The following is a 21,582-nucleotide window of genomic DNA, read 5'->3' as shown; positions in this document are numbered from 1 at the left end:
CACGCACGCACGCACACACACAGACACTAGCAGAAAAGGCCGATTGGATCCACCTCCAAAAAGAAAAAAAAAATGAAAAAAAGATAAAAAATATTAAAGATAAAAATAAATAAATATAAATCTAAAAATAAAGAGATGTAAAAATGGATAAGTAAATAAAGGTATAAATAATTAATAATGTATATATAAACCACATCAATCATTACATATATGAATGCAAAATAAAAAGATATACTGTACCCTCAGGATGGGTTTGCATGGCTCTAATAGACGATCACTGTCCCAGGTGTATCTGTCCCATGTGGAAAGTAGTATATGATACATAGAATGATGTATGATGTAGATATTATATAAATTAATATATTTTATTTATCAGCAGCCAGCGTGGCGTTTGTACGCTGGTTTAGTGTAGATGTGACTAGCCACGGGAATGACTGTACGCATGCGCCCCGCGCAGCGCCCTGTTCGCGCACCGCACCTTGGTTGAACCACGCGCATGCACACCGTCATTCCCATGGCTAGTCACGTCATTTATATATCTACATCATCATATTTATCATATACTGCTTTTCACATGGGACAGATACACCTGGGACAGTGATTGTCTATTAGAGCCATGCAAACCCATCCTGAGGGTACGAGTACAGTATATCATCTTTTTATTTTTGCATTCATATATTTAGTGATTGATGTGGTTTATATATACACATTATTTATACATTTACTTATCCATTTATGCATTTTTACATCTCTTTATTTTTATATCTTTAATTTTTTTTTATCATTTTTTTTTTTTTTTTTCTTTTTGGAGGTGGATCCAATCGGCCTTTTCTGCGATTGGACCACAATGTGTGGGGGAGGGCCTTTTGACCTCTTTGGCATTCTTTGGTATATAAGCATGGGACCAGCAGGCATACACTTTAGCTCTGAAGAAGGGGGTTCGTCTCCCGAAACACATCAGTATTTTCCCTAATTAGGGCACAGCATTGCATTGACTGCTATTGTGGACTACTTATTCTGCTTTTATTCAGATTTCCCGATCTTTGAAGGGCTGCACCTCCCCGTTTTGGCATTCTGAATTCCATCTAGTATGCATGAAGATTTGAGCGCTGGTTTTGTTTGTCTTTTAATTGTTTCTGTTTTTTAGTTTTTGTCCTGACTTTTTGGTTAATGCTCTTTTTCACTTGGGAGAAAAAAAAACAAAAAAAAACACGGTCTATAAAAACGACCTGATACTACCCAAGAACAAAAAAAAAAAGTTGTTTTTCATCTCTCCTAGACAAAATGAGCTATTAACTCCTGCAGTGAGAGCTGGGCTTTAAACAGAACAAAAAAGTTCTTTACATACACTTTAGATAATGTTCTGAAAATAAGCTTTGCAAAGTGAACATGCTCTACTGCTTTAGTAAATTAAAGAAGTACAGCCAAAACTCTTTTGTACAGTTTGTTGTGCATTCCTGCGACCTTTTTTTCAGCTGACAGTGGGTTGAATCCCGCTGTCAGCTGATGTTAGAGCCGCTCCACGTTCGTGATCCACCCCAAAGTCTGAAGCGGGCACCTGGCTCAACTTCTCAGCAAGCCACTGAAAACCTGAGCCAGCCTCTTCCCCACCTCCACAGCCCAATGCTCCAATGAGCACGGTCAGTCATCACTATCTTAGTATAAACCAAAATCTGAGCTTAGAGGAACAAACACCAATATATAGCAGCTGGATACTATACCTTGATACCAGACACCTCAAAAAGTGTTCAAATAAAAGTGCAGCGCTCAAAACATTTCATACAAAAATCATGATAATAATAATGATATGTGATAGTCAATCGAAAATTGTGCATAAATTAAATAATCATAGTGAAATCAGAACAGATCAGTCCCCAAATGCCGTGATGAGATCAGAAGACTTCTAAAGATAGCCAGTGTGACAGCGGAGGTGAGAACTCAGAGATCATGTGATTGCTGAGTTCTCTCCCTCAGAGCTGGCAGGGACAGATGGAACAGCGGACCGAAGCAATGATGATTAAAAAAATTAATTTTTCCCCATACTTTTCTTTTAATCCCACCGTATACATTTTGTGATTAAATAAAGATGTCAAATTGAATCACTTACTCTGTGACACTGACAGATGGAAGGCTGGCCTGTCCAGAGAAATGCAGGAGGCGCAGGCTTTCAGCGGGTGTAGAGACAATCTTGGATACAATAGGACTGACAGATACATCTACAAAAGAAGAGATTTAAAAATAATTATTTTTATGCCGACACAAACCCGAAAAATAAGCCATTTATAATGTCTCATGTTCTGTAACCTGAAAACACTGAGGATTCTGTGGGCTAAATGGGGCATCCTCTTCACCAAAATGTTGGAGAGTCAAACTACCAAAAGGACCCATCTGGATACACAAATCAGCCTCCGCCTGTAGAAGTGGGGGCACACCTTCATGCAAAGAATGCTCATAGGGGTTAGTAACCTTTGGCTTCAAGCCCTACGGGCTGAGAGCAAGTAGTTCTTTGGGTACCTACTCTTAAACTAGATTAAGGACAGGGGTGGGGGTCCCTCTGACCCCTCCACAGATCTCCAGGAAAACACTCTGGCTACCTGTGGTACTGCTAATCATAGGCTCAGGGCTGGAGATAAATTCCCTCCAAGGTTAAGCGATAGTCGGGCATTTTCTGTGATGCACCATTTCCATTCAATAAAAAAAAAAGCAAAGCGAAGCTTTGGTATCACTTTAAGCCCATAAGCCTGAATGATGACCTGTCTGAGCCACTAAAAATGGTTATACAAGAGGCTTGTTTTCATTTTACAGAGAGAATCAGTCTAATGGAAGTAGTGGCTGTAAAGTAGACAAGCACAAACTTCACCTGGATAACTGAAAGAGATCTCCTTTTGATAAACTGAAGCTGGACAGTAGGATGGAAGAACAATGTCCTGATTGTGGCAAGGGGCCAAGACCACCTTAGGAAGAAAGGAGGCTCTAGGCCTCAACACCTCTATGTAAGAAGGTCTCATTACAGGCAGGGCATAGCCGCTAGCTCAGACACACACCTCACAGAGGTGATGGCAACAAGAAACACAACCTCGTGAGTGAGTCGAAAGAGAAAATATCCCTGACAGGTGTTTTTTGTTTTTTGGGTTTTTTTAAGTGCTGAGAAAACCAAACGTTAGATCCCATGGAGTCAAGAGTGAGTGTACAAGAGAAGTCACATGAGACACCCTTTACAAAATTCTTAAATAGTGAGAAGCTAGAGGTTTCTGGATCAAGATTGCCAGCACAGAGACTAGCTTCTTTATGGTATTTCGGGACAAATCTTTATCCAGGCCCAAGTGCATAAAGGCCAGGATTTTCCCCATGAAAAATTCCCTGGGATAAAAATTCTCCCCCCTCGTACCAAGTGTGTACAGAGTTTGTAGTTTCTGCTTGGGAAGAAAAAAAACTTGGGCTTAAACTGAAATGCTTTGCCACACTGGATCCCTTTTGATGTTTTTAGCCCAATCAGAGGGCCTCCAAACACTTGTCAATGGCGTGCTTGAACCCAGGTGTATCATCAAAATAAATGGTTAACCCCTTGTTAAGGCACTGAAAGTGAGTCCACAGAAGGAGTAGTCCACTTCTCAACAAAGGGGTAAGGCATGGAGAGTTGCTTTGGAGGAATGAACACCTAGTCACAGATCTTCCAGTCTCTGGAGGTCGACAGAAAATAACAGGTGCAACAGAAAGGTCTTGGCGAGCCTTGGCCAAGTACTGCACCAGCAGAAACCTCAGACTTATTCTCTAGTTTTTAGGTGATGTGAACCAAGTCAACGAGAGCTGCTCTGGTCACTTTAAGCCCGGGAGTAATAGTAGCCATCTGTGATTCCTCAAGTATGACATTGTCCATTAGGAACTAAAAAAAAAAAAGTTACGTTATCCTTGCTCTCTGGTGTGCCTGGTGCCTGTCCAAGGGAGCCCATCTCAGTTTCCTGTACAGTGTATCAAACACAAGGCCGTGAAACTCTTCATAAAAAAAAGCTTTATTCAGCCAGAACAAAAACACATGTAGAGGGCTTAGCTGTAAGCGGTTCTGCAGCTAATTAGTGCACTGTGGTCTGGAAAGCATTAAAATCACAGAGTCCAATGCTTGAAGGTCACATTCCAGGCCAGCCCCGCACTCATCTGGCAGGGTCCAGGTATGGCCCTGCAAAACTAATGCCAAGGAGCTGCTGATCTGTATAGCTGCATTTAGAGACCAGTTCAGCAGCTTGTAGAGGAATATCAACTAAAAAAAAAAAAAGCATCTTGAAGAAAAAAAAAAAAAAAAAAAAAAAAAAAAAACTAGTAGAAAGAAAGATTAGACTTTTCTAAGCAGCGAAAAAGTATCCATCCTTTTAGAACACTAGCAAAAAACCAAGACTGGCTGGGAGCAGAGAGGTTACACAGAGCTGGTCATTCATTTTTGTTTGCCAATGTCCAAAATTCTCCTGTAGGCAGCAATCTAAATCAAAAGTCATTAAATTCCTATGTCCCTGGACAGAGCTAAAGAAAAGATGTCATCCTTCTGGGCACTAGCAAAAAACCAAGGCATTCTGAGTAGAGGAGGGGTTACGATTTTTCCTGTTTACCAGTGTCCAAACCTCCTGTAGTCAACAGTAACCAAATGGTGTCTCAATTCCGGTTTCCACCAGTGAAAAGAAGGAAAAAAAAAAATGCTCTCAGCTACACAGAACAATGATGGAACCTGCATATGGTCCTTAAAAAGCTGCCAATAGAAAGAACATTTTTATCTCCTGGCAACCAGTCAGCAACATGCAGTGGCCCATTAAGTGTATCAGGACAGTATGTGATGTAGCAGGGCATGTACTTCGTGCACCAGGTCAGCAGTCCAGACAATCAGGGGAAACATAAAAGAAGAAAAAAAAAAACAAAAAAAAAAACAAAAACCACACCAATAGTTTTACCCAGAGAAGGTGACAAAATACAAGATTGACTGAAAACTGCAGAAAAAAAAATATATATATATTCATATGATGTAAGAGAAAAAAAAAAAATAGTGATTTTCATATTAAGGAATTTATAGAACTACAAAGATACAATGCTTTCATTGCAGTAATAATCCACAATCTTATTTGGTATTTACAGATTACAGAGACACCACATTTGCCTAATGCCATATTGAACACATTACTGTTCATGCAGGCAACAAAATAAAAGTAACACATGTAATACCAGTGTGTCCAAACATATCTTCTTGACTGGAGGCGAGATCTGAGACGTCCATCTCTTCGTCTTCAGTCTTTGAGCATAATGGCTCTGCTACACTTGATTCTTTAAGCTGGTCCTCTAAGGCAGTGGATGTGTTTTTCTCATCTACATTACAAGACATTTTACCAATTCCTGTTTCTTGATTTCTAAAAGAAAAGCAAGAATGTTGTGATAAGATGCACAGTGATCTCTAGAAAAACCAGAACAAAAACATTACTGCAAAAACCAAGTTACCAAGGACATGTCCCTATATACAGTAGATGGGTTGAGAGAATGAACAATATGGGCAAAGCCAGGGAAGTTGGAAGATTGCCAATATAATAAGAATAGATTTAAAAACAAGTGAAGGGTTAGTACTCAAAAAAAAATTTTCACAGGGTACCAAGGAGTTCAAATTGACTGCCTTGCATTATTTCAGCATGTTAGGGTTTGGTTTATGAAGATATTCAAGTTCGTTTGGGAATCACCAGAAGTTTCAACAAACTAACTTCTGGAACATCTTCTATTCCATATATCACATCCACTTTTAAACATTCGACAAATGTAGGTCACCGATTCAGAACCTCAGTCCTAACCCAAATAATGCAGCTCATCTTCCTCTTGAGATATTAAGGCAGAGTTTTTCAGCTGGGGTTCCACCACAATCTACCCACCAATTGCAGTCAGCTGATGGTTAGATCATATCTCCTCTGCCAACACATGCAGATCTAGGTAGCGAAGCGGATGTGATCAGTCTTCTTCTGGTGCTGTCTTCCCTGCTGGTCCATCCTCGCCTTCTGTCCATCCCAAGTGATGACACCCACAAGCACCTGGGATGGTGAGGAGAGGCCGGCCGGGAACGGCGCGCCAGAAGAGGATTGATCACAGCCACTTCCCTGCCTAGCTCTACATATAAAGGAAACCTCTGCTATTGTAACGTGCCCTGCTGTGTGCTTTGTAATGTGCCAACATCCCATATAAAGGGCCATACAATGTGCCCTTTTCTAAAGTAATGTGCCCTCCTGACCCCCTTTTCTCCATCCAGCTACCCCTCTGCATACAGCTTATCTCAAGTTGGACCTAGAATTGATCCCATGTAAAAGGGCCCTATAATGAGCCCTCCTGACCCCCTCAGCTGCCCCCTATATACTGCTTATCCCACATTACACCTAGAATTAATCTCATATAAAAAGGGCCCTATAATGAGCCCTCCTAACCCCCCCCATTTAGTGTGCCCTCCTGACCCCCTCCCTATACCCCACCCAGCTGCCCCCTGTATACTGCTTATCTCACCTTGGACCTAGAACTGCGCACCTGTGTAGAAATAAGCAAGTACAAGTTTCATATTATTTAGGTACATTTTAATATTTATTGTAATATTTAATGCAATTTCGAAAAATGATATTGCAACAGCTCTCTGATTACACCACTGTTCTGGGAGCTGTATATGTGAACATTATTTCAGGTGTTTTCTGAGATCTTAAATTTTATGCCAAGGGTTCCTCCAAGGATAAAAGGTTGAGAAACCCTGTATTAAGGTCAGTAAACAAAACAAAATATCTACAAAACCACTACACGCTTCTATGTAAGCCTATTTGATAAAAACAGGATTTTCGACAACAAATACCCTAGTGTGCTGCCAAAAATGGCAGGTGATATTAAGCAATACTGGCAATAGCAAAAAACAAGAAAGCAGAGGATGTCAGAATTCCTCAGTGACTTGAAAGGGAAATCTTCATAGTTTTTCTTATTAGGAAGAGCAGCAGGCAACACATAGTGGAGCATCTTTTGCTTTCCTTGTTCCTCCCCCCTCCTAAAAAATTGAATGCCATTTCATTTTATACAAAAAGGCGTACTAACCTTTTTGTGTTCTGGCTCGGGGCAGAATGACAAATCGGGCACTGCTGCCTCTGCCGCAAGATATTTCTCATGCAAAGATGTGCTGCAGAGGTCTTTAGGTTTTGGCAGAAACCCGCATCACTTCCGCGAATGCACGGACCATCTCTGTCCATATAGGCAAGACTATGTGTTATGAATCCTCTAATACAGTGTTTCTCAACCTTTTTTCTGTCAAGGCACCCTTTACAATTATGAAGTCTTAAGGCACCCCATTCTAGAATGTGAAAAACTATTCTAATAGTTTTATATAACTCAGCAACACCCACACATGTAGGACACCCAACATTAGAGCCGATTTATTCTTTCAAAGCAAATACACTTATATACACTGGTACTGACTAGTAATCCAATGTTTCTCTTCTCCGTCAGCTTTTCTCCATCACTGAGCTAATGTGACCCCAGCACTGATGGAGAGGGGCAGGGGATGATCAAACTAGGATGCTGTGCAGGCAACTGACAACCTCCTCATCAACTGATGTTATTGGCAGGACGCCTGTGGCTAGAAGGTCATAAAAGTGCACTATGAAAACCTGTGGCTTTGTGTAACTAAAAGGCCGGATTGTTCCACCCGCTGACTTTTATACAAGTTTTGGGCAATTTTTAGACATTTTGCCAAGGCACCCCTGAAGAAACCTCAAGGCACCCTGGTTGAGAAAGGCTGCTCTAATATACTAAAGCTGGTTTTACATCAGTGACGGCATCATCATGCAGCCTGTTCATTTCTACTTCACAACTGAAAATGATGGAGACCATGATTAAGCCCTTAGTGGGGTAAAAAGCGTTGGAGCAGGAGGTGGACAGGAGAGACTATATGTCGTTACTCACGTACAGTCAGGTCCATAAATATTGGGACATCGACACAATTCTAACATTTTTAGCTCTATACACCACCACAATGGATTTGAAATGAAACGAACAAGATGTGCTTTAACTGCAGACTGTCAGCTTTAATTTGAGGGTATTTACATCCAAATCAGGTGAACGGTGTAGGAATTACAACAGTTTGCATATGTGCCTCCCACTTCTTAAGGGACCAAAAGTAATGGGACAATTGGCTTCTCAGCTGTTCCATGGCCAGGTGTGTGTTATTCCTTCATTATCCCAATTACAATGAGCAGATAAGAGGTCCAGAGTTCATTTCAAGTGTGATATTTGCATTTGGAATCTGTTGCTGTCAACTCTGAAGATGAGATCCAAAGAGCTGTCACTATCAGTGAAGCAAGCCATCATTAGGCTGAAAAAACAAATCAAACCCATCAGAGAGATAGCAAAAACATTAGGCGTGGCCAAAACAACTGTTTGTAACATTCTTAAAAAGAAGGAACGCACCAGTGAGCTCAGCAACACCAAAAGACCCAGACGACTATGGAAAACAACTGTGGTGGATGACCGAAGAATTCTTTCCCTGGTAAAGAAAACACCCTTCACAACAGTTGGCCAGATCAAGAACACTCTCCAGGAGGTAGGTGTATGTGTGTCAAAGTCAACAATCAAGAGAAGACTTCACCAGAGTGAATACAGAGGGTTCACCACAAGATGGAAACCATTGGTGAGCCTCAAAAACAGGAAGGCCAGATTAGAGTTTGCCAAAGGACATCTAAAACAGCCTTCACAGTTCTGGAACAACATCCTATGGACAGATGAGACCAAGATCAACTTGTACCAGAGTGATGGGAAGAGAAGAGTATGGAGAAGGAAAGGAACTGCTGATGATCCTAAGCATACCACCTCATCAGTGAAGCATGGTGGTGGTAGTGTCATGGCGTGGGCATGTATGGCTGCCAATGGAACTGGTTCTCTTGTATTTATTGATGATGTGACTGCTGACAAAAGCAGCAGGATGAATTCTGAAGTGTTTCAGGCAATATTATCTGCTCCTATTCAGCTAAATGCTTCAGAACTCATTGGACGAAGCTTCACAGTGCAGATGGACAATGACCCAAAGCAGACTGCAAAAGCAACCAAAGAGTTTTTTAAGGGAAAAAAGTGGAATGTTATGCAATGGCCAAGTCAATCACCTGACCTGAATCCGATTGAGCATGCATTTCACTTGCTGAAGACAAAACTGAAGGGAAAATGCCCCAAGAACAAGCAGGAACTGAAGACAGTCGCAGTAGAGGCCTGGCAGAGCATCCCCAGGGATGAAACCCAGCGTCTGGTGATGTCTATGCGTTCCAGACTTCAGGCTGTAATTGACTGCAAAGGATTTGCAACCAAGTATTAAAAAGTGAAAGTTTGATGTATGATTATTATTCTGTCCCATTACTTTTGGTCCCTTAAGAAGTGGGAGGCACATATGCAAACTGTTGTAATTCCTACACCGTTCACCTGATTTGGATGTAAATACCCTCAAATTAAAGCTGACAGTCTGCAGTTAAAGCACATCTTGTTCGTTTCATTTCAAATCCATTGTGGTGGTGTATAGAGCCAAAAATGTTAGAATTGTGTCGATGTCCCAATATTTATGGACCTGACTGTATTTATAGTGGTTCCAAAGTCTCAAGGTTTTTTACCTTCATGTATTCTTTTTTTTTTTTAAAGATTTTTATTGTTGCCAGACAAAGAGAACACACATATCATACAAATTTAGTTACAAAGCCAGAGCCATAAAAATCATATTAACCAGAATAAGAGAACACGCTTATGAATAACAAACATGTCAGCAGACATCATTACAGTTAAGTACTCACAGAGAAGCTCATAGCTCAGTTATACATTTCAGTCTAGCAAACATTTTTAAGATTAACCTTCAACTAAACCAAGAGAACCAAAAAAAGAACACAAAAAAATTGTATAGGAACTATACAAAACTCCTACAAAGATGATTTCCAATCTGATATTCTGCAAATGAAACCTTTCACTACCTCTATCCCACACCAGATGTACTCAGTCAGTTGGTTCCCCAGCCAGAGTGACTGAGGAGCCTTCCCAGCGAAACCAAAACCTATGTAAACTTTTTTGGACAACCAAGAACTTCATATATCATCCTATAGAGTGGAAGGGCGGAGTTAACCAACCGCTTCCACATTATCAGGATTATAGGCTCGTCATATATCCACCTCCATATATATATCCATATAACCAGCAATAAGCTCATGGACATAGAAAAAGAGGAGTCTAAGAAATAATTTCATTGTACTACTCATCTCTTCATCCTCAATGACTCCCAGGAGGCATAAGAGTGTTGCATATGTTCGGGAATCCAAAATCGCCCACTATAAACTCCTGAGACCATAAAATGCCTCACCTTAGGGCGGCAATCCCAAAGCATATTGAAAAAAAAAGTACCTTCAAGCCACTTAAATTTGTGGCATAATGCAGAGTCTAGCTTACGCATACTGAATAACCGTGCAAGGGTGTAATACGCCTGATGAATAATGGATAAATAATGTAACTGAATCATCCATCCGTAGAAGCAATAATGGCAGGGAGATAGGCACCTTCATCCACTGCTGCTCTGACAACTCTGGCACAAGGGCAGACCAGCAGTCCCTGGCTCTCCCAGGTAGCTGGGAAGTACAAGGCACCACGGCCATATAGTAACTAGCTGTTAATTTAGCATGATCAGAGTCTAACAAAAGAGCTTCCAATACCTTCATACATTCTATGCATGAAGGTAATAAACCTTCTGTGTGTAGCAGCTCCCCCTAACACTTACCTGAGCCCCCTCTTGATCCAGCAATGTCTCCAAGGACTCTCACTCCAGATTGGCTGAGGCAGCAGCAGGAGCCATTGGCTCCCACTACTGTCAATCACAACCAGTGAGCCAAACAGGAGGGAGGGGGTGGGGCCGAGCTGTGGCTGTGTGTGTGATTGGACACGCACAGCAGCAGCCTGGGAGCACGCCTGCTCGAGTGACCCCATAGCAAGCTATTTGCTATGCAGACACCTGACAGGAGGGAGGGGCCAGAAGCGCCGGTGGGGGAGCTGAGAAGAGGAGGATCCGGGCTGTTCTGTGCAAAACCACTACACACAGCAGGTAAGTATAGACATGTCTGTTATTTCCAAAGAAAAAAAAAACACAAGACTTCAGTATCACTTTAATATAAAAGTTGGTTTAACAATGGTGATGGCACTAGCATGTGGCCCATTCATTTCTACTTCACAAGTGTCCCAAAACCACACTAGATATATTCTAGAAGTTTAAATATCTTACCGTTTAGGGTCTTCATCCATGTGAGTTGTAACCTTCTCTTTTTCATATGTTTCAGCACCATCGTTTTCAGGCTCTGTAGTAGAGAAGTAACACAGTATGGAATCTTTCAAGTCACATTAACAATCCAGCAACAGGTTTTCACATAACACTGGATCTCAGAAGGCATATACCAAGTAATAGAAACCTCCATATACATCATTATGAGCATTGTTGTATGACCCAGTTTTATTTATGTATTTACAGTCCAAAAATGTGTTACTCCAGAACACATTTTAAGACATTTTCAGTTTTCATACTTGGGTGAGGGGGGTTGGGGAATGGAATACCAGCCTGTTCAAAACAATGATAAACAGTGTAAAGACTATCAATTTACCCAGTCTATTCAGTGTATGCAAAAAGCTGAACTCTAGCATTACTTTTACTCTATGTGTATGATACCGTAGCCATACTCAAATAAGTAGTTTAAGTATACGTACGTACGTGTATTTTATTTATTTTCCTTTCCTCTATGTTTATAACAAATATTTAAAATCATATATATATATATATATATATATATATATATATATATATATATATATATATATATATATATATATATATATATATATATATAAAATTCTACCTCCTTATAGTTAAAATTTTACATTTAAATGCTACCATAAAATAGCAAGTCACCAGACTCTCCAAGGCGTTTTACATATTTTAGAGAAACTGACATAATTGTAGTGGTTTATAAATTATATAGAGGGTTCATCACCAGGAAATTTCCAATTAAACTCAGGATAGACATTTTTTATCCTAGTATGCCACCTAGTTGCCAAAGGAGAGAATGCATAAGTAAACACATGTAAGAATTAAACAAATCCATCAATAGGAATAGGGTTACACCTTCTAGGCCACTCTCTGGCATGTTATACTACTATATTGTCTTCACGATATAACAATACAAGTCAAGTACACTTGAGGACACTCATGATCTGAATGACCCTCACACACCATCAGAAAAATCAAAGGAAATCAGACACACATCATGTGAACTAGACTCCTTATCAGCAGGACACTCATCATCTGAAATCACTTCATCTGGACACGACCATTACACATCAGACTTCACAATCAAAGGTAACACATGGCCATCATCTGACACCTTACCGAATCTAGGACACACAGCTCCCTCCTAACTAGATGCCATTTAGGTGGCAGCCATTTTAGAAGAGTCTGGCCAAAAAAAGTCATTGTAAAGGGTAATTATATTTTCCATATTTACTATTAATTTTTCTAGGTGCAAGTATTTCATGCTGGTTGACTTGCTACCCCCATTAGGTCTCCTAACACCCCACAATTTAGTTATTTTCAGTTGCCTTACTGGCATAACTCTAGACAAACTTAACCTGGTAATTTTAATACAGCGGATTGTTATAAAAAAAACAAATCAAGTTAGAAGATCTATAAATGGGGAAATTAAATATTTAGTTTAATCCAATAGATATATCAAGGCTTTAGCAAATCATTGTAAAATTCTAGTATGTCAACCTATTAAACTCTTAGCAGTGTATGTGATTTATTGTAATAAATATTTATTTTCAACAGACCCAGAATATAGTCACACCAAAGAATTCTGCTTGGCTAAAGTTAACTCAAAATAATTAAGTCCGTTAAATTATTTTTACAAAATTATTTTGCTATTGTAGGCACTGTGGTTCGAGCGATAAAAACGATCAATTTAGCTGATTAAATGAATCGTTCAGGCATTCCTTGACATGTGGATCAGTATTTTCTGCAATTCTCCTACTTTTCCCGATAATCAGTCCACCAATTATCACATCAACAGTCATCAGAATAGCAACTTTGACATGAGGAAGCAAAGACCTAATACTCTACCAAAATGGCTGCTTTCACACAGGCAAGAAAAAGAAACATAAAATACTGGTGATTAGTTCTTTGTCCTATACTCACCCTTTCTGGGCAATACTTCTACAGTTCAGGTCCTAAATAAAATGTTGATGTTATATGCTGCTCACAAATCCTTACACTTCTTGCCCAAAATAAAATGCAAGTACAGGTATGAAAGGAAAATAAGAAAAAAGTAAAATACCTTCTTGGATACATTCAAGTGTCTGAGGTTTAGGGTGTGGTACGCTGCTTTCATCATCAGTTCTTGAGTGCTGGCTATCTATATCCTGGCTCTGTGATAGCTCTAGTGCCCCAAATGTGAGTTGAGATGTTCCAAACTCTAAAAAGAAATTAAAAAAGCAGATATCTGTTCATTACACAAGTATTTAGCTCCCTCCCCCTCCTTACAAGTCAGCATCGGGAACAACCAGCTTTATGCAACTACAATATATTATAGAGCACACAACAGCCACATTATTTAATGGAACCAAGTTGTTTGGGCCAGCTTGGCCCAAACAAAATTATTATACACAATTTTTATAGCGCCAACAGTTTGCGCAGCGCTTTACAAAATGAAGGCAGACATTACCATTATAGTACAATTTGGTACAAGAGAAATCAGAAGGCCCTGCTTGCTCGATTTAAAGGATAAATTTACCTCTGGGAACATGTTATATGTTCCACCTGTTTTTAGGGTGCCACTGCTGCAGCCGCTGCCTGATACTCCCCCAATCGCTGTGGTAGCAGTATGGGGAGAAGTTCCCCATACCAGCTGTCAGTTATTTTAAATCAGCACAATTTCGTGCAGTGCTCCACCCACACGACTGCAACTTTCATTCACAGAGTTTTGTGAATGAATGAACTACAAGTACTGACATACTTGTTGGCTTGTAGTTCTCAATGAACCACCACGGCGCTGTTCATACAGTCTTCCTGTCAGTGTTGAACTGTCTGATAGTTTAAACTGACAGTCTGCTGGAGACCTGCATGGCACCAGCGATCTGCTGATCGCTAGTGCAACCCTTTGTAAATAAATGCACATTTTTTTTTACTAGCAAAAAAAGTGCATCTATTTTTTTTTTTAAAAGTGAACTTCTACTTTAAGCCTAGGTCAGGGGTCTGCAACCTTTAAGACATAAAGAGCCACTTGGACCCGTTTCCGAGAGGGAAAAAAAAGACTGGGAGCCGCAAAACCATTGCAACATTTAAAACAAATCCGACACTGCATATATTGCAAAAAGCGCTCTGGTCATGAAGGGGGTTTAAGGGCCCAGTAAGCAAAGGGTTAATCAGGGCCACAGTATATCGTCATAATCACAGTCATAGCCTTAGGTCAGTGGTGGGCAACCTTTTTTTTTCAACTGAGCCAAATCTCGCCAAAACCACGATTGAAATTTATTTTGAGAGCCACATTTTTAAAACTGAAAATACATCCCCCATATAGTAATTCATCCCCCCCTATAGTAATTCATCCCCCCCTATAGTAATTCATCCCCCCTATAGTAATTCATCCCCCATATTAACCATTAGCCGCCCGGCCAATGGCCGTTTGGCGGCTTCAAATGTGCTCCTGTATTCCGGGTGCACACCATTTGGCGTGCTCCCGCACATGCGCGGTTGCAGAGCGACGCAGCAGTGCGATCTGTCACCGCCCGTGCACCTCGGACACGGCCGATGACAGATCCGAGTACCGGCTCCTGTTGCCGGTACCATGTGACCTGCTGTGACCAATCACAGCAGGTCACATGACAGTTGTATACAATGGATGGCTTCATTCATGATGCCATCCATTGTATACTAGTGCCTAGCTGTGAATGGTCACAGCTAATCACATGCACATGTCATGTGATTAGCTGTGACCAAACCACAGCTAAGCACAAAAAAAAAAAAAAAAAAAAAAAAAAGCTGAATGAATCGATTTCATTCAGGTAAATGCTTGCTTATAGCAAAGTAATTCTTTGCTATAAGCAAATTGTGTAAAAAAAAAAAAATACTGATCACTTCCCCAAAGTAGTACAATGTTACTATGGTAACATTGTACTATTTTGGTCATAGTAAAATATGAAAAAAAATATTAAAAAAAATTTAAAAAAATGTAATAAAAAATTAAATATAATAAAAAAAAAAAAATATATATATATATATATATATATATATATATATATATATATATTTTTTTTTTTTTTTCATACTGTCACCAGTCAGTGTCGCTGTTCACCGCCATGCCAGTTATATGATGACGCTGTACTGCACTGGTGACAGTATGTAAAAAAACAAAATAGTGAAAATCATTTTTTTAATTTTTTCATTTTCCGAAAAATTATGACAAAAAAATACAACTTCAAAAAACTCGCCATGCCTCTTATGAAGTACGTCGGACTGTCTACTCTGCAAAAAGGGGTCATTTGGGGGATATCTGTACTGTTCTGACATTCTTGGACCTCAAGATATTAGATTGGCTGTTAGTACTTCAGGATTGATCAATTTTCAGATCTATACCATAGTTTGTGAACTCTATAACTTTCCTACAAACTAAAAAATACATCCTAATTTGGGTTATTTTCACCAAAGACATGTAGCAGAATACATCTCAGCCTAAATTTATGAAGAACAATTATTTATTTGTAAACTTTTATAACAGAAACAAAGAAAAATGTGTTTTTTTTTTCAAAATTTTTGGTCTTTTTTTGTTAATTTAGCAAAAAATAAAAACCCCAGCGGTGATTAAATACCACCAAAAGAAAGCTCTAGTTGTGTGAAGAAAATGATAAAATTTTAGTTTGGGTACAATGTTGTATGACCGCGCAATTGTCATTCAAAGTGTGAGAGCGCTGAAACCTGAAAAATGGCCTGGGCAGGAAGGTGTAAAATTGCACGGTATTGAAAGGGTTAATTCATCCCCCATATTAATTCATCCCTAATATTAAGTCCCCAAGTCCCCCCTGTGTCAATTCACTTACCTTTGCTCCGTGCGTTCCTCTCGCCGTGTTCCCGCGCCGTTACGGTGTAGCATGAAAATCTGTCTCCTATGAGGATCTGTCCCCCTCGACGTATCTGCGCATGTGCCAGTTTCAGGCATTAGCAGCCGATCGGCGATCTCCGGCACATGCGCAGATACGTCGAGGGGGACAGATCCTCATAGGAGACAGATTTTCATGCTACACCGGTCTTCAGGGCGGACTGTGAGAGGAGCCTAGCTCCGCGGGCTGGATTAAAAGGTCCGCCGGGCCGTAGTTTGCCCATTGCTGCCCTATTGCCTGTCACCTGGTGGGCAGTGTGCTCCGGAGCCGCAGCCAAGGTGAAAAAGAGCCGCATGCGCCTCTGGAGCCGCGGGTTGCCGACACCCGGCCTAGGTGTACATCTATGCAGTTGTGCAGCTGCAGTTTGACGGGCACGGCAGGCTATTCATTTGAAACGCGGGGAAAAAGTCTTGCACTCCTTTTTGGAATCGCAGCCCATATGGGAAATGCAAGCCTTCCATTAGGATTAAAATGGTACCCACCTACCGCTCCTGCGTCTCACCATACAGGCTGTTGCAGCTGCAGGAAGAGGTGCAGGTCCCGCCTGCACAGGTGTGAGCCTAGCCCAAAAGAACAGTGAAACCTGGAATTCTACTTTAACGAGTTTACCAAATACCAGAAATAGCACTTTGCTTCCTCTACCTGCAAATGGGAGCAATTTATGACACATCCAGTATTTTAGGTTGAGAATTTTCTGAGAACTCTAAAGCTAAAAAAAAAAAAAAAAAAATCATAGCACTGAACAGAACACAACTTCTCTCTTTTGTAATTTTACCTTCAGCTTCAAGTGACTGCGTGGAGCATTTGGCAGCTTCTTCAGGTTCAATACTTTCATCACAGTTGAAATTACTGAACGTGACAAAAAGACAATTATAACAGACATCATATTCATAAATAATCCAAAGAGTTCAAAACACAATATTACTGCAGCCACAGGACTATAATGTAAGTAAAATCTTATTATCACCAACTGCTACTCATGTACAAATATGTGTATTGTATGAAACAAATTAAAATAAATCAAAAAGGTTAACGAAAGAAACAAAAAAAAAATTGAATAACCTCAATCATACAGACCTGTTAAAGAGGTTATAGTGGTCAAAGGAGGTTTCAACTATGTTTTTATACACTGTGAAAGATAGGACATATTTTGCACTAGAAGTGCATGGAAAGGAGAAACATTGTTTGTATGCTTCTTTTATTATAGTCTTATTTCTAAAAACTCCCCTCCAAAAAAAATAAATAAAAAGAGCCTCCTTGAAAACGGACTACAGTGGGCTCGCTCTGTATACCATCTATGTAAAGAACACCTCCGGAAATGTAACTTGCTGGTCATGAGATTGCCTGGACATTTTTTTTTGTAGCATTCTTCCCTATTACCATCACCAAAAATGGCAATGTGGCAAAGAACTCCCTACTCAACACTACAGGAAATGAATGAAATCTGTCTGTCCATTTAAACAAACAGCAAAGTAGGACTTTTCAACAGTGTATGCTAAAATCCTTGTTAGAATGGCCAAAGACCAGCACCATTCAAATCCCCAACTTGCCTCTCTGGTTTACAAGGGGATCAGTCACCAAGCCCAAGCATAGGCCCTTGCTCTGCAAACATACAACAATAGTCCAGGAAGAGTCATACAAGGTTGATGTCACTCTATATACTTTTTTTTCAATAATCTGGCTTACTAAAAGTTCCTGTGGTCTCTCCCCTCTAAAGCACTGCACCCCTCTAGGGCTTAATCATAGGGTGTAGACACAAGGGGCAATTGACTGTGTGCCAATTCAGGTCTGTGTCTTCCCGGCATGGGATGCACAGGTGTTGTGTTGCACCTCTGTGCCAACAATCCATAAAAGTCTACTGGGACACGTGGCTGCACAAACAGAGCTGCTGTGTTCCAATGACATGCGGGTACAGGTCCCTGAACGCACACAGAGTGAGATTGGAGACCCGCACGCACCAGCATGTCATCTTCGAACACAGCGTTTCTGTCCGTGCAGCCGCCCAATAGACTTCTATGGACTTCCGCAAACTACATCAATCAAGCGCCTCTGTGAATGGACCAATAGAGGTACGATTCTATGATTGAGGTCCATGGAGTGAAACGCATCAGTGGGGAGTGGCCATAGCCAGAGACCTTAACCCGTCTTCTGCACAACTGTTCAAATAGGGATTTCGCGCTGAAATCTCTCCATCGTGTAGCAACTGCATCCATTAGACGTGGTTACAGTGCAGCCCTATTCATTTCTACGGGGTGAGATTGAAGGCGGTATAATCTGCCTAATGGGAAATGCTCTCTTTTGCTGCACCACAGCTAAAGCCTCATGGCCACAAAGCATGCATGGGGCTGATGGGAAAAAAGAAACAAATAAAAATATTGGGTTACATTTTAACTGCAGCAAAGAAATGTGATATCACCATCCTGGCGATGCCACTTAGGACGCAATCGAGATCACAAGGCTGGTTGAACAGAAATAGAACACTTATGGCAGACAGGACTGTTCTCAAATATGCATTTCAACCAAGCATGTAGTTGCTTTCAAAAAGACAGATTACCTGATTGTGTTGGCTGGGCATGGAATTCTTTCAATCACTTGGCTAAGCGCAGCAGCCCCTCCTGGTGTGTTCATTGGTTCCACTGAATCTAATGTAACAACAAGTGTTTATTAATTGTGCATTTTTTGTTTAAAAATTGCCTAAAAAGGTATATAATAAGGGTTTTCTGCTTTTAGGTGCCTTGTCCTGCCAATCATTCGAAAAGGTAAGCCAACCCACCTGTGTTGCAGCACATCACAATATATGGTAAGGTGATCAAAAATAGAAAATGATGCATCCATGTGTGCTGGTGCTTTAAGTATCAAAAACAAATCTGTGGCCTTAAAGCAACACATCAGAATGGGATGATATAAACAAGACCCTTAAAGTCAAACCAATTATGTAATGCAGTATATACTGGCTATACTACCATTTCTTCCTCCATACATATATTTGGGGAAAAAAAAAAAAAAAGATTTGCATGTGAGGAACCACACAGACATATCATCCAAGGAATCCCCAGGGCGGTGACGATTACCAGCATGTGCATCCAGCCAAAGAGATGTGTCACAGTGGGATTATTATTATAAAATACAGGATTTATATGGCACCAACAGTTTGCTCAGCACTTTACAAAATAAAGGGAGACAATACAGCAACAATACAAGAGGGTTAGGAGGGCCTGCTCCTTGGAGCTTACAATCTAAGAGGAAGAGGCTGGTGGTACAAAAAGGTAATAACTGTGGGGATGGACTGGTAGAAGGAATAGAAGATTCCATTAGATAGGCTTCCCTGAAGAGAGGTTTTCAGAGATCGCCTAAAAGTGGGCAGAGTAGGTGATAGCCTGATAAATTGGGGAAGAGCGTTCCAGAGGATGGGGGAGGCTCTGAAGAAGTCCTGGAGACTAGCATGGGAGGAAACAAGGGGCAGAGTTATAAATGGTTTTATATGTGATTAATAAATATTTTTAATTGTATTCATTGGGCAATGGGATGACACAGAAGAACCCTTTTCTAGCACCACAGCTTTTATCTACCTTTTCTAAGTCAGTTTCTTCAACTACATATACAATTTCCAGGTCTGACTGCATTCATTTCATGGGCAGCACAGTGACTAAATGGTTAGCACTTCCGCCTGGCAGTACTAGGGTCGCTGGTTCAAATCCCAACCACGGCACCACCTACCTGGAGTTTCTCCCTGTGCCTGCGTGGGTTTCCTCCGGGTATTCCGGTTTACTCCCACAGTCCAAAGACATGCTGGTAGGTTAATTGGCTCCTGTCTAAATTGTCCCTAGTATGTGTATGTATGAATGTGAGTTAGGGACCTTAGATTGTACGCCCCTTACGGGTTAGGGACTGATGTGAATGTACAATATATATGTAAAGCGCTGCGTAAATTGACAGCACTATATAAGTACCTGAAAAACAAAATATTTCCATCAACGAAATGCAAGAAAAAAAAGCTTGCTGGTTTAGAAACTGCAAGTCAATGCATTCAGCCTACGTTACCAAAATGGCAGGTTACCTTTATGGTTTTCTTTAGAAAGCTCATTTATTTCCATGCACTCTTTATCACCAAAAGAAAGTTTATTGCTTGGACAACCTTGTACATACTCCTAGAAGAAACAGAAAAGTCACTTTGAATATTATTCTCTAGCCAAATTTAAATCTCAAACATGTAGAGGTTCCAGAAAAACACAAGACATTTATACTTAGTTGAGCTGCTTACATCTGTTCTAGGCATAGATAGACATCATTTTATACTTAACAGACCAAACTGAGAAAGTTAAACAGATGACCTAAATGATAAGTGCCTGTGCCTTCCGGTAGCACAAAATGCCAGGAGGGGACAGACATGGGCTAAACGCCTAGTGTGCAAGTAGCCCAACTGTCCCCCACTCCCACCCTCTTTTTTATTATTTGTGTGTGAAATATGCTCACTTACTGACACACAAGCTGCTAAAACTACAGTTCTAAAACTAAATAAATATAATACAAAATAAACCCGCGCCTGAACCTAATAAAATGAATTATTAAGTGCTGCTGCTCATAGATGAAAGAAACATCAATTATAAATATAACTAAACTACAGAGCTGTGATTTAGTTATATCTAAAACTAAATAAACCCGCCTTCCATAGAAGGTGCACATGCACCCTGCAGCCCCATAGACTAATTGAATTTTGCCTCGTTTCATCAATTTACAGTTGATGGGAATTAAGTACAACCTATGGGGCTGCAGTGCGAATGTGCAAAGTTGAATAGGACATCTGAACAATAACATTTCTATGGATGATCACAGCTTCTGCATTGGAAGATGTTTTTTTTTTTTTTTGTTTTTTTTTTAATCTGAAGTTAATCTTTAAGTCACCACAGTGGTGGGTTGAATCCTCTCATAAGATGTTAATAGAGAGAATTTCCCAATACGGTGTCTAACTTTCCCCAGTTGGCTATGACAAAAGTGCCACTCTTGTACAGCTTGAATCCCTTATTAATGTGTTTATTCTATACAGTGGCTGAGGAAGAGGTCAGAGATCTTGCCAGCCTAAGATGGAAGAGGTCAGAGATCTTGCCAGCCGAAGATGGAAGAGGTCAGAGATCTTGCCAGCCGAAGATGGAAGAGGTCAGAGATCTTGCCAGCCGAAGATGGAAGAGGTCAGAGATCTTGCCAGCCGAAGATGGAAGAGGTCAGAGATCTTGCCAGCCGAAGATGGAAGAGGTCAGAGATCTTGCCAGCCGAAGATGGAAGAGGTCAGAGATCTTGCCAGCCGAAGATGGAAGAGGTCAGAGATCTTGCCAGCCGAAGATGGAAGAGGTCAGAGATCTTGCCAGCCGAAGATGGAAGAGGTCAGAGATCTTGCCA

General features: G+C 40.5%; 1 protein-coding gene across 6 annotated transcripts in view; it reads right to left on the bottom strand.

The window, feature by feature from the left end:
• Window positions 1-21,582, bottom strand: part of TP53BP1 (tumor protein p53 binding protein 1) — a 146,692-nt gene that overhangs the window by 68,480 nt on the left and 56,630 nt on the right. For all 6 annotated transcript variants that reach the window (XM_089676392.1, XM_089676394.1, XM_089676395.1 and 3 more), the window contains exons 3-9: window positions 20,246-20,336; window positions 18,743-18,830; window positions 16,964-17,037; window positions 13,371-13,508; window positions 11,273-11,345; window positions 5,203-5,384; window positions 2,108-2,216 (exon numbers count right to left, since the gene is read on the bottom strand). In XM_089676392.1, coding sequence (XP_089532518.1) covers window positions 2,108-2,216; window positions 5,203-5,384; window positions 11,273-11,345; window positions 13,371-13,508; window positions 16,964-17,037; window positions 18,743-18,830; window positions 20,246-20,336 — 755 coding nt within the window. The remainder of the gene's footprint in view (window positions 1-2,107; window positions 2,217-5,202; window positions 5,385-11,272; window positions 11,346-13,370; window positions 13,509-16,963; window positions 17,038-18,742; window positions 18,831-20,245; window positions 20,337-21,582) is intronic.

The sequence above is a fragment of the Staurois parvus genome, unplaced genomic scaffold (assembly GCF_062004578.1).
Source record: "Staurois parvus isolate SC_StPar_1 unplaced genomic scaffold, SC_StPar_1.0 ptg000168l, whole genome shotgun sequence".
NCBI lineage: Eukaryota > Metazoa > Chordata > Amphibia > Anura > Ranidae > Staurois > Staurois parvus.
The sequence above is the reverse complement of the archived record's forward strand: the minus strand, read 5'-3'. Positions and strand labels throughout refer to the sequence as shown.